Below are 13,470 nucleotides of genomic sequence, written 5' to 3'. Positions count from 1 at the left end.
ATTACAATGATCTATAGACTCTTGTGCTGTTTCTTTACAGTGGAGCAGTTCGTAATTGTCGCTTTTATTTTTATTCCGATTTGTAATATTGTTGACAGTTTGCCATAATTTTTTTGAGTTGTTTTTATTTAGAATTAGTTGCTGTTTATTATAATTTCTTTTTAGGTTTCTGATTAATTTATTACAATAATTTCGATATCTACGGTAAGTTATTTTTAAAATTTCATTATCAGGGTCTAATTTTAGCTTTTTCTGCATGTTATTCCTATTTCTGACACATCGTAGAATGCCCAAAGTCATCCATGGCTTAACTACACGATATTTGCATGTAATGATCTTAGTGACTGTATGTAAATCTAAGGTTTGTCTTATTTTACTTAGTAAGAGCTCTATAATCATGTTGGGGTTGTTTAATGAAGTTAAGTCAGCCACCAATGTGCTATCTCTTAGAGTAGCTATCGCCTTATCGTAATCAATGAATGTTTTTGTCTTAGTGGAAGCACCTGACTTTGGTATATTGGAGAGCCTTAAGAATATGGTGGAGTGATCAGTGACAGAAGTATTTATTACATTTATATTTGCGGAATGTTTATTTTTGTCTAGTCTCAGCATAAAGTGATCCAGACAATTACCATACCGTGTAGGTAGTACATGGCCAGGTAGCAAGCCGTGCATAGCCAGCATGTTTAAATAGTAAAGCCGGTTATTACGCTCCTGCTGCGGAGCATCATTTCTGTCAATCAGGTTAATGTTAATATCCCCGGTTATAATTAAATTAATACAATTTTTCAAAGATGTTAAATGTCGGTCTAATGAGTCCGTGAAGGGCTCGGAATTAGTATGTGAAGGGGACCGGTATATTCCTAGCACGGTAACTCCACAAAATAAAATTTGGAGGCAGGATGCATGTGTTAGAATAATTTCTTTGACATTGACACTGTGTTTTCTAGAAACATAGATAACAACACCATCACATTGGTTTATATGGTTTGTAGTCGAATAAGAAGTGTAGTTCTCCATTTGGGGTATTGGTTTATCACTATCTATTCTACATTCAGTTAAAATTATCAAATCTGCTTCAAAATTAAGCTGGGCAAGGGTGAGTTGGAAATCATCTAACTTGCTGTATACCGACACAATATTCTGAGAAATTATTTTTAAATCATTTTTATGAAATTTAGGGGATTGGTTACATATGTCATGAACATCACATAAGCTAGAATTAGCCACCTCACTATTGTCAATTTCTGTTATCAATGAGATTACGTTATCCATAATTGGATGGAATTTTAAATAAACCATTCATTTTATTAGCTTGTTGGTTATGAAGTGTGTTAAATAGTCTACTTATTATGAAAGTATCGCGTACTGATAATGTGTGAATATGTTTGGAGAAGGTGTGTGTGTAGTAGTGTAGGGCCGAATCCAAGCCTTTGTTAATAAAGTATTTATGTGTCTTGGTAGTAGTAATGAGTAATGTGTGTACAATCGGGAACAAAATTTGATAAAAGAATAACATAAGATATTTTACTATGTAGTTAAAAAGATGTGGTTTGGGTGCTATTGGGGCAATATGTAAAACTAGTATGAAATAACATAATATGGTAAAACAAAAATATAAAATGGGCCGAGCAAGCAAAGACAGAGAGAGATAACAAGGTTCAAGAATTAAGTCTAGTCATTGCTCTCCTAGTAGTTTTTGGACGATTGCTTCATTATTTATAGTGATAATGGGTGAATTTTCAGATTTTCTGACGTAGACACGGCCATAGGAAGTCCAGCAAAACTTATAAGATTTTGATCTCATTAGATCTCTAGCAAGGAAGTACAGCCGAGCCCTGGAGGCGGTCAGCTGTTCTGCTACGTAGACAGGGATATTTTCTTGACCTTGTGATTTTAATCCTAGGTGTTTAGCTCGTAATTTATCCTTGTTCTTCAAGTTGTATGTTTTACAGGCCTGTAGAAACTTCATTTTTAATAAGGTAGTGCTTAATTCAACTATTATAGGGGAACTAGCATTTCCCTCCCTCTTAAATCTTATCCTGTAAATATCATTAATGTCTTTTTCACTCAACTGACAGTTGACTGATTTAGCCAACTCTAAGGTCATAATTATAAGGTCTTCTTTTGTTTCCTTATCAGCCTTGGGTGCATTTTTTATTTCAATGTTATTCTTCAATCTATCTCTTTTTAAGTCTTCTAGCTGTCCCTCCAAAATAGAAATATGTTCCTTGTCCTTTTTCCTTTCTATTTCGAGAAGTTCTAACTTCTTTTTAAGTTCTACATTCTGTTCAGCGAGGAAGGACATAGTTGTCTGGATATTTGTGTTTGTCTTACTTATTTCGGTAAGAGTGGATTCAAGCTTTTTGGAGCCACTTTCTTGCGATTTAAACATTGTTAAAATGAGTGTTTTTATCTCTTCTCTAAAAACGTCAAATCGGTCCACATTCGTATCATCTTCTCTTCTTCTCTTGTTTCTCAAGGCCACATAGTTGGGAGGAGTGATTTGTTCCATTTCCATACCAATTTGATCAATGGCAGATTCAGATAGTGACTTATCTCCAATAGGATTCATCCTTTATTATAATGAGTTTAACAGTTGTCTATTCGATAGTACAAGCAGATGTTTGCAAAAAATGTGAATGCACTAATCAATGGAATGTCCGATAAGAAGTTCCCGATGGCTCAAGGTAAATAGGCCAATAGATAATTAGTGGGCGTGGCCACAGTCACCTGTTGCAATCAGCGCGGGCGCAGGACGCAGGTAGTGGTGGTAAGCGGGGCACGAGTGTGACGCTGGTAGGGATGTGGGCGTGGCGTAAATTCACAGCTTTAGGGGATTCGATAAGATTAATATTGAGTGGGATCAATACCTTCGATAGTGGGGTGATCGGGCGCAGTACCAGGAGCGCACGTAGTAATTAGATGGTTGCTTGACTACACTTCACTTTGTTTATGTTCTCCTAGTAGACAGTTATATTTATTTTTCGATTTGAATTTATTAAAATTAAAATACAAATAAAAATAAAGCACTCAGCACGTCTACACCTTATGGCGATCCGGGGGGAAGAGGAAAGAGAAGTGGAAGAAACACTTAAACTTTATAGTCAATAGATATATAACAGTTTTAGTATCCTTAAATCATGAGAAAAGCTTCTCTTACCCGAAATATGTTTTTCCAGAATCCGCAACGACCTTCCAAACTACCTCTCGGAGAGAGAAGCAGATGGAGTATCGGTGATGAACTGGTACCATCGTCAGTTCAGAGACACAGCCCGTGAGAGATATTTCAAGAACATGAATATGGCTATGTACTTCCATTCTATGATTGCTGATTATTACTTAGGTAATCGTGATACATATTCATATCAATGATCAGTACAGGTACCTACGGAATTTACGTTCTAAGGTAGATTTTAGTTAATTAAATGAAATTTAATTGTTTGGCGTAAATTGATACGTGTGAATGAATTCTGACAATGTTTTTATTAATTTTTGATTAAGTCTTTAAAACTACTGTCACGGCCAAACAATAAAGCCAGAATTAGTGGCATGCATGGGAAATCAGTATCACGAAAGTAGCTTCGATATATGCGAAAGTAATTTTGTAAGTAATTAGTGTCGTGAAATCCTCAGCATCGCAGTAACCATGGCACCATCAGCATCAACGCTTTTTTTTCCTATATTCAATGTAGCTAAAGAGATGCTTCTTTATAAACTTAAAATGCTGCGTTGCTAAAAAGCAACTGGAAATAGTTGCAAGTCTTTATCATAAGAATTTAGGGTTTCGATCGTTGTGAGGAATACGTTCCCACTCGTCTGCAATTACTCTTTTTAGCTCTGTTGAGCATGTCATGTCTAAAGAGATGAGTAAGATCAGTACAAAATAATAATTACACCTCATTTAAATTTGAATCAATACTATTTACAAAATATACACTTCTAATGTTATACAAATATAACTATTTTTTTTTCAAGGACCTATTAAGGAGTATAGGCTTTCTCCGACTGGCTCCATCTCTCTTTATCTTAGCTCGTCAGCCCACCGTGCAAGAGGCGTCCTCTTTTTCCTTTTCCCCAGTTTTGTACATACAGATAATTAAAATAATTTGTGGAATATCGTGTTCGGTAATATATAATTTTTCGACTTAAATCTAAAATAATTTTTTGTTAACTTTTCTGAATTTTGTTTTTAGATAAGTTACCATATTCCTATTTAAAACTTGATTTTTTTGTCTGCAACTAAATTGTTATTTATCATTTGTTTTAACATAATATTTTGATAGTTCATCTATAGAACTTCTTCTTCTTTTCAAACTCAAAATATCTTTATTCAAGTAGGTAACCAAGTACACTTTTGAATAGTCAAGTTAAATTAATCGTAAATTTACATTTACTACCAGTTCGCAAGTCAAGGGCGTAGAGCGGGTAAGAAGAACTGGCAAGAAACTTTCCGCCACTCTTTTTAATCGCCAAGTATTGTCATACAAATTGTTTGAACTGGAGCAATTCAATCCCAAGGATTAGGATCATTTAAGTAGTCCTCAAATTTATAAAAAGCTTTGTTGATTAATTTTCGTTTAACGAGGACTTTGAATTTATTTAGTGATAATTCTCTAATTGCGCTTGGGAGTTTGTTGTAAAAACGAATACAATTTCCATATAAGGAGTGATTTATCTTTTGGAGCCTGGTTGGTCGTACACTCAAATTAGTTCTATTTCGCGTATTATACTGGTGAAAGTCACCATTTGTTTTAAAATCGTTTATATTTTTTTGGACATACAACAAGGCTTCAAGAATATATTGACCAGATAGTGTCATAATATTTAATTCCTTAAACTTATTCCGTACCGACTCCCTCGGAGAAACACAACAAATACCCCGAACAGCCCGCTTCTGCAGCACAATATGGTATATTATGGTATATGGTTATTATGGTATATTATTATATATTTTGATGGGATAAAATTCACAGAAAATCTATAATTTGACAGGTATCTGGGGTGGAGGTACACCCAAGCCTTTTAAGTACACAGAAATACAAAGACACAGATTCAACTTGGCTGACAAAGAGGGAGTAGCAGATCGGAAAGTGCCGCTTCAACCTTTAGTCTTCACTTCCGCTGATGGCTCCAGCAAGAGATACAATTTGAGGAAGGTAGCCTTTTCTTTACTTACTTACATATTCTTAGATATCACAATACGATTTCATAAACAACAAAAAGAGAACTCAACTGTTATTGCTAAATTGACATTGATATTATGAATGACTAGCTGACCCGGCAAACGTTGGTTTTACCATGTTGCCATTCATAGGAAAAATATTTTTAGTTCCATAAAAAGAACTATCTAGAATAAAAATAACTATCTACAATAATAAAAATAGGGGTTGATCGTAGAGGGGTGAAAATTAGGGGTTGTATGTATTTTTGGATGTTGTATCATAAAAAAAACAAAAAAAAATCTTAGGGGTTTGAAAGATAGATAGCTATAGATGAGACTTACTGATTATCCATAAAAAAAATCATATGAATCGGTCAAGCCGTTTCGGAGGAGTATGGGAACGAACATTGTGATACGCGAATTTTATTAGAAATAAATAAATAAAGACTATTTATATCATATACTTTATATTCAAATACAAGTTTCAGATTTAGTTTATTAATTGTGATGGTGACATCTGCTACCTTAGTTACTCTTCTTAATTATGTATTCTTACATATTACATATATTATACTTCGATCAAACAGATTCCAAATTTAATTATATTATTATATATAATTTTAATCTTGAAGTTCAGTAATTCTGGAAATAAAAGTTTATCTTTGGTTATTTCTAGTTCGGTGAGCTGCCGTTCCACCTGGTTAGGTCTAAACGCTTCACGGACTTGTACGCCGAAGTTCTGTTTAACTACGAGTGGTTACACGCGAAACTCAACTGCTGCCCTCTTCAGGCCGTGTTGGCTGACTTCGAGGATGCTAAACTACATGTTAATAAGGATGCAGTCAGGTATTCTTAAAACTACATAATGATTTGATTATTTTTATAGACCAGGGGCAAAACAGGCAGGAGGCCTCACCTGAAGTGATACCGCCCATGGACATTCACAGAAGACTCGCGAGTGCGTAGGCCTTTTAAGAATTGGTACGCTCTTTTCGATCCTATGTCGAATTGGTTCGGAAATAATTCCGTGGGCAGCTGGTGGTTTTTGGTGTTGACAAATTGTATTTGTAAAAAAAGTGGCGCTATAACATCTAGGACTCAATCCTGATATTGTTAAAAAATATAGAAGGTGGTCAGCCTTTTGTGCCTGACACATGTCAAAATTTCTCATGATGATATCAGTCGCTTAGCAACTTAAATGCAAATAGAAAGTGATTGGTGCAGCAATGATTGAACGCGCGTCCTAGGGTTGAGACGACTTTCTCTTGTAATGGCCCTTGGCAAAAATATTTTTAATAAAGAAAACACTGTGCTTTTAATAAATTAAAATATTTTTAAAATAAGAAAAAACTTTTTTTTTTAATTATTATAATAAATTAAAAAGTTTTTTTTTATAAAAAACAAAGAAATAAATTGTGTTTTTTTCAAATCAATCAATCAAAACTTAAATAGAAGCAATCTTCAATAATTATTTGTAATTATTTCAGAGAGCTAATGCTGGTCGCTGACGCATTGCGCCTCGGCGGTGCCATATTAGGAACATATCCCGATATGTTAGCACCACAATTAGTTGGACGACTATTGCCGGAGGCTGCTCAAAATCCAGCTGTGTCTTCCCTGCTCAAGCAGTGTCATGATAAGGGGAAAAACCACTGTGCATTGTTGCCATCGCATCATTGCTTGCATACACCTGGAGGACCTTTAAAAGTAAGACAAGAGAAAAATAAACTGAACTAATCATTTATTTTTTATACTAACTGGAGAAGTTTTAAGTTGCATATTTACTGTTTGAGACAAACTATTATTAATTTCGTATGATTGTTGATGTATATTTAATATAATAATATAACAAACAACTAAACTCGCAAAGAACATTTTTGGAAAATGGCGCCAACTGTAAAAGAATACAGTAGAACCTCGATAAGATAAAGTCCAAGGGAAACACAAAATATTTTATGTTATAGAGGTTTTAAGTTATCAAGGTTCTATGTTAGGTAATAACCTTTACCTAACATAGAACCTATATAGATATAGAGGTATGTACATGTTTCTATGTACCCTTGCTCCCATTTTAACTTGAATGCATCAGAAGGATGGAAAATTAAATATGTAATCATATTTATTCACATTACTTACATTACATAAAAATAAAACAACAACTAAAGGTTTAGTCTACTTAAAAAAATCTGTGATTTTCTTTTGTTTTAAAAAATTCACTGTTTCTAAATCGATTTGATTTTCAATGACAAATAGAGAGGAGAATACATTAACACATTAACTTATGATGCAAGTAAGTCGTTGTCACAAAGCTAACCGCCGCAAAGCTTTGAAGAATTTAGATAAAGCAAACAATAGGTAATGTATTGTTTACGTTAACAATACATTAGTAAACACGTGCAAGCAATATAATATAATACCGAAACCATTTGTTTTGACACTCTTTCAAAATGACTCATTCACAAACAATTTTATGTTATAGAGGTTGTGGAAACATTTCTTTTAGTTACTGAGGGCCTATACAGAGATTATTTATTTAAGTTATAGAGGTTGCGTATTTTAAGTTATAGAGGTTTTGGGCTCTGATGGGAAGGGAACATAGTATTTTTTGAAGTAACAGAGGTTTTTATGTTACCGAGGTTTACGTTATCGAGGTTCTACTGTATAAGCAGAGATTTTTTTTTCTTCACCCATTCTGGGTAGGCAAAGAGAAGAACTATGCTCACACAGCCAAGTCTTCAGTAGATTTTTTTTATTGATATGAAATAAAAATGAAATTTAATGAGATAAAATGAAATAAAACCTACCTAACTCATTGAATCTAATGATTAAATCTGATCTTGAAACAAATTAGTAGCTTCTTTTTAGAAATATTTGCATGAATCATAAAAACTTCTATGATTTTTTTTAGTAAAAACTTCGTGGTTGGTTTTTGTCTTTTTAATATACATTATTTTGACAGTTGGGAAAGAGAACGCACGAGTTCAAAAAATGTAAAGAAAAAGCACGAGTGTGTAATAGCCCACATCCCAAACGCTATATGTCCCTGCAATACTCCAATTTTTGAGCAACTGTATTAAAAATCTTTTTTATGACAGCTTTTCTGATTTAAAACGTGACTTTTTGACATACGGGACTCTTATTTAGCGTTAAGTTTAGTTTCTGAACATTTACTATTTTATAACTTTCTTGCACAATAAATTTATTTTATTTTTTATTTATTTATTTATTATATACAGGATCTTAAATAGAAAGAAGTTGGTGTGGTGGAAACACAAACTGAACACAGTTTTTCTGTCCACCATCGGTCGTCGAACATATTTAAATAATTAACTTATTACATACTTAGGCCAGTGACATACTATACAATATAACATTTTTACGATTAAACCATCAAAATTGCACGAACAACGTATTAACTAATTGAAACATTGTCGCTCCTCAGTTAGCCGATGCAAGAAACCTGTTCTTGACGAGAATTCTCATTCGAATACAGGATGTGTTCCAATATTCGAATATGAATTAAATGACGATGTCTTATTTTTGTTATGCATAATTTGCAATTGTTTGATTTATAAAGTAATTTTTTAATTTAAATTTAATATTGTTTCTTGTTATATTAGTAAATAGTGTAGCTGGTAACGAGTTTAATCGATTTGGAATAATATAGTCTAATGTTTTTTTTCCCCATATAAATTATTGTAAATATAAAATATAGACATTTATTCAAAAACTACTAGTGGTACTTATCGCTACTAAGCGATTTCTTCCAGGCAACCCTAACACTGAGTCGATGGCCTTTTTCAGTACTCCCTCGAAGGTCACCAATTCGCAGTGTTCGCGTTCCGATTGAGCTCGGACAAACGTTATGTGGTGTCAATCTCGAGTAGGGTGATCTCCTGGGACCTCTCGACGTCAGACCTGGCCAGGGACCTGTGTCCTCAGTTGGAAGGAATTATGCAGAACTTGGAGTTGTCATCTGATAACAAATGGGCTGCTGCATCTACTAACAATTCTGTCGTAAGTTGGACCATACTGAGTCCCCCTTATGAATAAACCAGTTAATTTGTATTGCATGATAAAAAATGAAAGAGTGCTTTAATTAAAACGGTACGGAGACTAACTTATTCTTTATGTATTTCTAAAAATTATTTTATTCCTTATAAAAATGTTCTGTGTCAAAGCTAACATCGAAACTACTAAATCGAACCTCTTATACGGTTTTTTTTACAGTTTATTGATTAAAACGGTTTATTTGTTACAGTTTTTTATTACTTTTTTTGTTTGTTACGGGTTTTTTTACAGAGTAGGGGGTATAGGCACGAGGCTCACCTGTTGCTAAGTAATACTACCGCCCATAGACACTCAATACCAGTTCCTGAGCACACTATTTAAATTAATTTATTTGTTACAGTCAATATTATTAAACATGCTGACAAGCGAATATATAACAATCGAAAATCCTTTGGATGAAGGTAATTCATTTTATAAGAGTTTTTTTTAAATTGAAGTACGCAATTAAAATTAAAAAAAATTTTTTATTTTTTATTTTAATAATTTTAACAAATATATAGTATTTCCAATATCCTACATAGTAATTATAATAATTAAAATTGGATAATAGGACATTAAAACAAATTTAAAAAGTTCTGTCCCTGAGGCAATGTACCTTTGACGCTGGCAGGATTTCCATGCTGTATTGCGATACTTATTCGTTGAGAAACCACCAGCTCTGCTGTATTTTTTTTTTTTTTTTTTTTTTTTTTTTTTTTTTTTTTTTTTTTTATTGGCTCAACAAATTCATTTATTTTGTTCTACCTACGCCTATTAAAAAATATATATAATTAATAATAGTATTAATATGTGGTTTGTCTAGCACTCCTTTTTTATATCGAAAATAAATAATATATTTCAGGCGAAACCGTACGCGGTGTTTTCGTACTAAACCATCACATGATAATATACGGACCCCAATCCTGGGTCCAATACAATACGAGGGGTGAACACGAGCAGACAATCTCGGCTCCAACCACTGAGCCATACGACGAAATGTCTTGGGAAATATTGTGTGAGTAAGGTTTAAAAATTTTGGAGCTTTGCTTTTATTATACTCATTTAATGTCTGTTATTAAATAATATTACACACACGCACAAACGTAAACACACACACCCATAACACACACCCACAGAATCCCACTCATACAAGCACCAACACACACATACATACATTCGCACAATACACGTATTTATTACCAAATAAGTTACGGAAGACATGGGTCCAAGTAATTTTTATTAATTTAAAAGGGCATACACATATACACATATAATTATAGTTACTATATAAAAAACAATTTTGAATGCCTTGTTTTTGTAATAAGCTAGTAGGTGATCAGACACATCGACTCACCATTTGTACAGATACCGGCAATCTTCTTGAGAATTAAACAAGGGAGTGGGGGGAAAGTTTGCGCATCGCGGGACAAAAACGTCCGCCGCGCACCATCTCCCCCCCCCCCCCCCCCCCAGTGATACCTAAAAATCGCTTCTGCGCAAGCAAAGACATTAATTCTTCAAGATGTTTGCCGGTATCTGTACTAGAGATTATAAATTAAAAATTTTGTATATCCATGATTTGAATTCATTTAAAAACCATCAATAAATAAATACACAATTTATAATTAGACCTATGTTTTCTTTGTCATGAAAAATATTTAGTAAACCTGTACTTTTGATTTTTTTTATTATTTTTTTACGTTCCGTTAAATGTGTATATTTTGTGTATTGAATATAATGTTTTGTGTTTATCTTCATATAATTTTAATTCTTTGCAGCCATGGACTTTCGTGACTTGGAAAACCTGGTGCTCCTAATGTGGAGTGGGGATTTGGATGACGATAGGCTTCTAGTTCACTTCTGTAAAGCCGGGAAATGGATGCAACCACTGCGCTGCCGGGGAGCTGTCAGTTTGGACAAAACCTGGGCGAGGGTATATAGCAGCGATCCGGGGAGGGGTTATCAGGTGAATTTAGTCCCTTTCTAATCTTTATTCTTGGTTTTTAGATTTTTTTGTAAATTTAACCGACTATAAAAATGGTTATTTCACCGACGAAATTTAGCATACGTGCTTGGATCATCCATCCGGATCATCATAATCAATATGATAAGCCCCTAGTTCCAATAGTAATTATAACTTGAAACAAATATTAAATAATACAGAAAACTTTTACGTTGCCTGACACGTACCTAACGTGTCAGGCCGTCTGTGCCTACAGCCCTACACCGTAATTTTTCTGGGTCTTTTATTTATTTATATTCAATTTTTTTACTACTTTGGTACTTGCAAAATTTGAGGATAGTTATATATTTTCAGTTAAAAATAAACCTATGTTAAACTTGTATTAATTCAATCTTTCTTTTAAACTTTGCTGCAGATATCCGCTTACGAATTAGACGAAGAGCAGTCGAAATGGATGAAGATAGAGGAATTGCATCATCAGGAAACTGACACTGCGGAAGCCATGCTGCAACTGAAGAGGGGAAAAAAGGATAGAATGCTTCTTGGTAAATACTACTTCGTATTCCATATAACGTTGACGTATTTTTCATTATCTTAATTAAACAAATAAAATATTAAATATATAGTCACGCATACTCCTTTCTATGTATACGTACGCGCAGATACATCAATATATATATAATATATTTTACTAGGGTAGACCGTAATTTTTTTATTTTTTATGTTTTCAGTATATGTATACCAAAATTGGTCATAATTTTGTTTCGGCATAAAATGTATAAACTTTTTTTTTTTTTCATTTGTATAATATGTATTTTTTAGCAACTACAACATACAGTTTCGTTGTATGGGACTTCAATAATTACATACCGAGGGTAAACCACGAGACGGACAAAGCTAAAGACGAGGAAAAAGAAGAGAACGAAGAAGTAAGTCCAAAGATCAATATTTATATCTATATATTTATATATATAAATATCTTTATCCACAAATTCCTTGTAAACCACGTACGATTTTCCACCGAAGTATTGAAGAGTTTAAATCTTCGAATGTACGTTTGTGTATGAGTAGGTACGTATGTGCGTTTCAACATTTGTCTTACATAATATATCGACGGAAATATATATTATCACCTACTTGTCTTAAATAAAGACCATGCTATCTCCAAATAGGGTTGTACCCTATAGCTTTTCTTTGAATCTTCCATTAAAAAATTACGAATTACTATGACAGTGTTTCTGGTACACAAAAAATTATAAAAAAATATTCATAGCTGTTGAAATAATGACAAAGTAAATTCTGAGTTAACAGTTGTAACTGTTTTAGGAGGCAGAAAAACAAGATGAGCCCGTAAAAGATCTACGTTTAGAAGGAATCGTTTTAGAACTGCCCCATACAATCAGAAATATATCCACGAAAATGACGCAGTCAAACTCGTTTATGATTAGTAAAAACTATAAATACGCTGTCGCAGGAGTGAGGTAAGAGCATGATACAAATTGTTCTTAATTTTTCCGTCTTTAATAAAAAATTATAAAGGAATCAATGATACTAAAAAAAACATAATAATTGATTTATAAATATAGTCGGTTAGGTACAAAGTGCGTTAGTAGGCCGTTGCCAAGACGTATCGGGGGTAGATAATACAAGTAGGGTGTCTTTAAAGTTGACTTTCTGTTTGTACAAGTAAATAAATATACAATAAAAGAATAATGATTCTGGTGCTTACATAAAATAATGTATTTGTATTGTACGAGCCACAGCTGTAAAATTTGCTCCGACTTTTTGATTTAAAAACGTGGCGATTACCTAAATTGTCGGAGTTATTAGTATTTTGGTCCTTCGAGCCGGGTTGCGTACATTTGTATTATATATTTTTTCATAATAATTTAAACTTAGCAAACTCAGGATCTAAGCAATTATTAACAATGTAGTATTGTATTTAATTTGGAAGAAAATTATTAATTTATTATATATGTACACATTTTCTTATGTCAAATGTCTTATGTTCAGTGTCACGGTTCTCCTTTACAATAAACTTATTGCGTCTTAACCCTGAGGTCGCGTGTTCAAATTTCGACGACGCACTATTTTTTAATGTAAATAGCGGACCCGACAACACAAAACATTTCATGAAATAAGTCATACGTTTCCGAGTTTAATTACAAATACATATACCTACAGGTGATCTTTATATAATGAAAATGGTCTTCGTTTGAGGCTCAATCACGCCTAAACCACTGATCGTATCGACATGAAACTACCACCATTCGATGCGATATTTTATTTATTA

The 13,470-nt window shown here is 33.3% G+C and overlaps 1 protein-coding gene across 1 annotated transcript in view; it reads left to right on the top strand.

The window, feature by feature from the left end:
• The window catches only part of LOC125059009 (NACHT and WD repeat domain-containing protein 2), a 46,561-nt gene that overhangs the window by 27,951 nt on the left and 5,140 nt on the right, over window positions 1-13,470 (top strand). Inside the window, exons 16-26 of the mRNA XM_047663091.1 lie at window positions 3,183-3,346; window positions 4,996-5,159; window positions 5,841-6,010; window positions 6,652-6,871; window positions 8,969-9,181; window positions 9,576-9,636; window positions 10,077-10,229; window positions 10,993-11,180; window positions 11,593-11,722; window positions 12,000-12,106; window positions 12,504-12,658. Coding sequence (XP_047519047.1) covers window positions 3,183-3,346; window positions 4,996-5,159; window positions 5,841-6,010; window positions 6,652-6,871; window positions 8,969-9,181; window positions 9,576-9,636; window positions 10,077-10,229; window positions 10,993-11,180; window positions 11,593-11,722; window positions 12,000-12,106; window positions 12,504-12,658 — 1,725 coding nt within the window. The remainder of the gene's footprint in view (window positions 1-3,182; window positions 3,347-4,995; window positions 5,160-5,840; window positions 6,011-6,651; window positions 6,872-8,968; window positions 9,182-9,575; window positions 9,637-10,076; window positions 10,230-10,992; window positions 11,181-11,592; window positions 11,723-11,999; window positions 12,107-12,503; window positions 12,659-13,470) is intronic.

The sequence above is a fragment of the Pieris napi genome, chromosome 19 (genome assembly GCF_905475465.1).
Source record: "Pieris napi chromosome 19, ilPieNapi1.2, whole genome shotgun sequence".
NCBI lineage: Eukaryota > Metazoa > Arthropoda > Insecta > Lepidoptera > Pieridae > Pieris > Pieris napi.
Note: the sequence above shows the minus strand (reverse complement) of the source record. Positions and strands in the feature narration are given on the sequence as shown.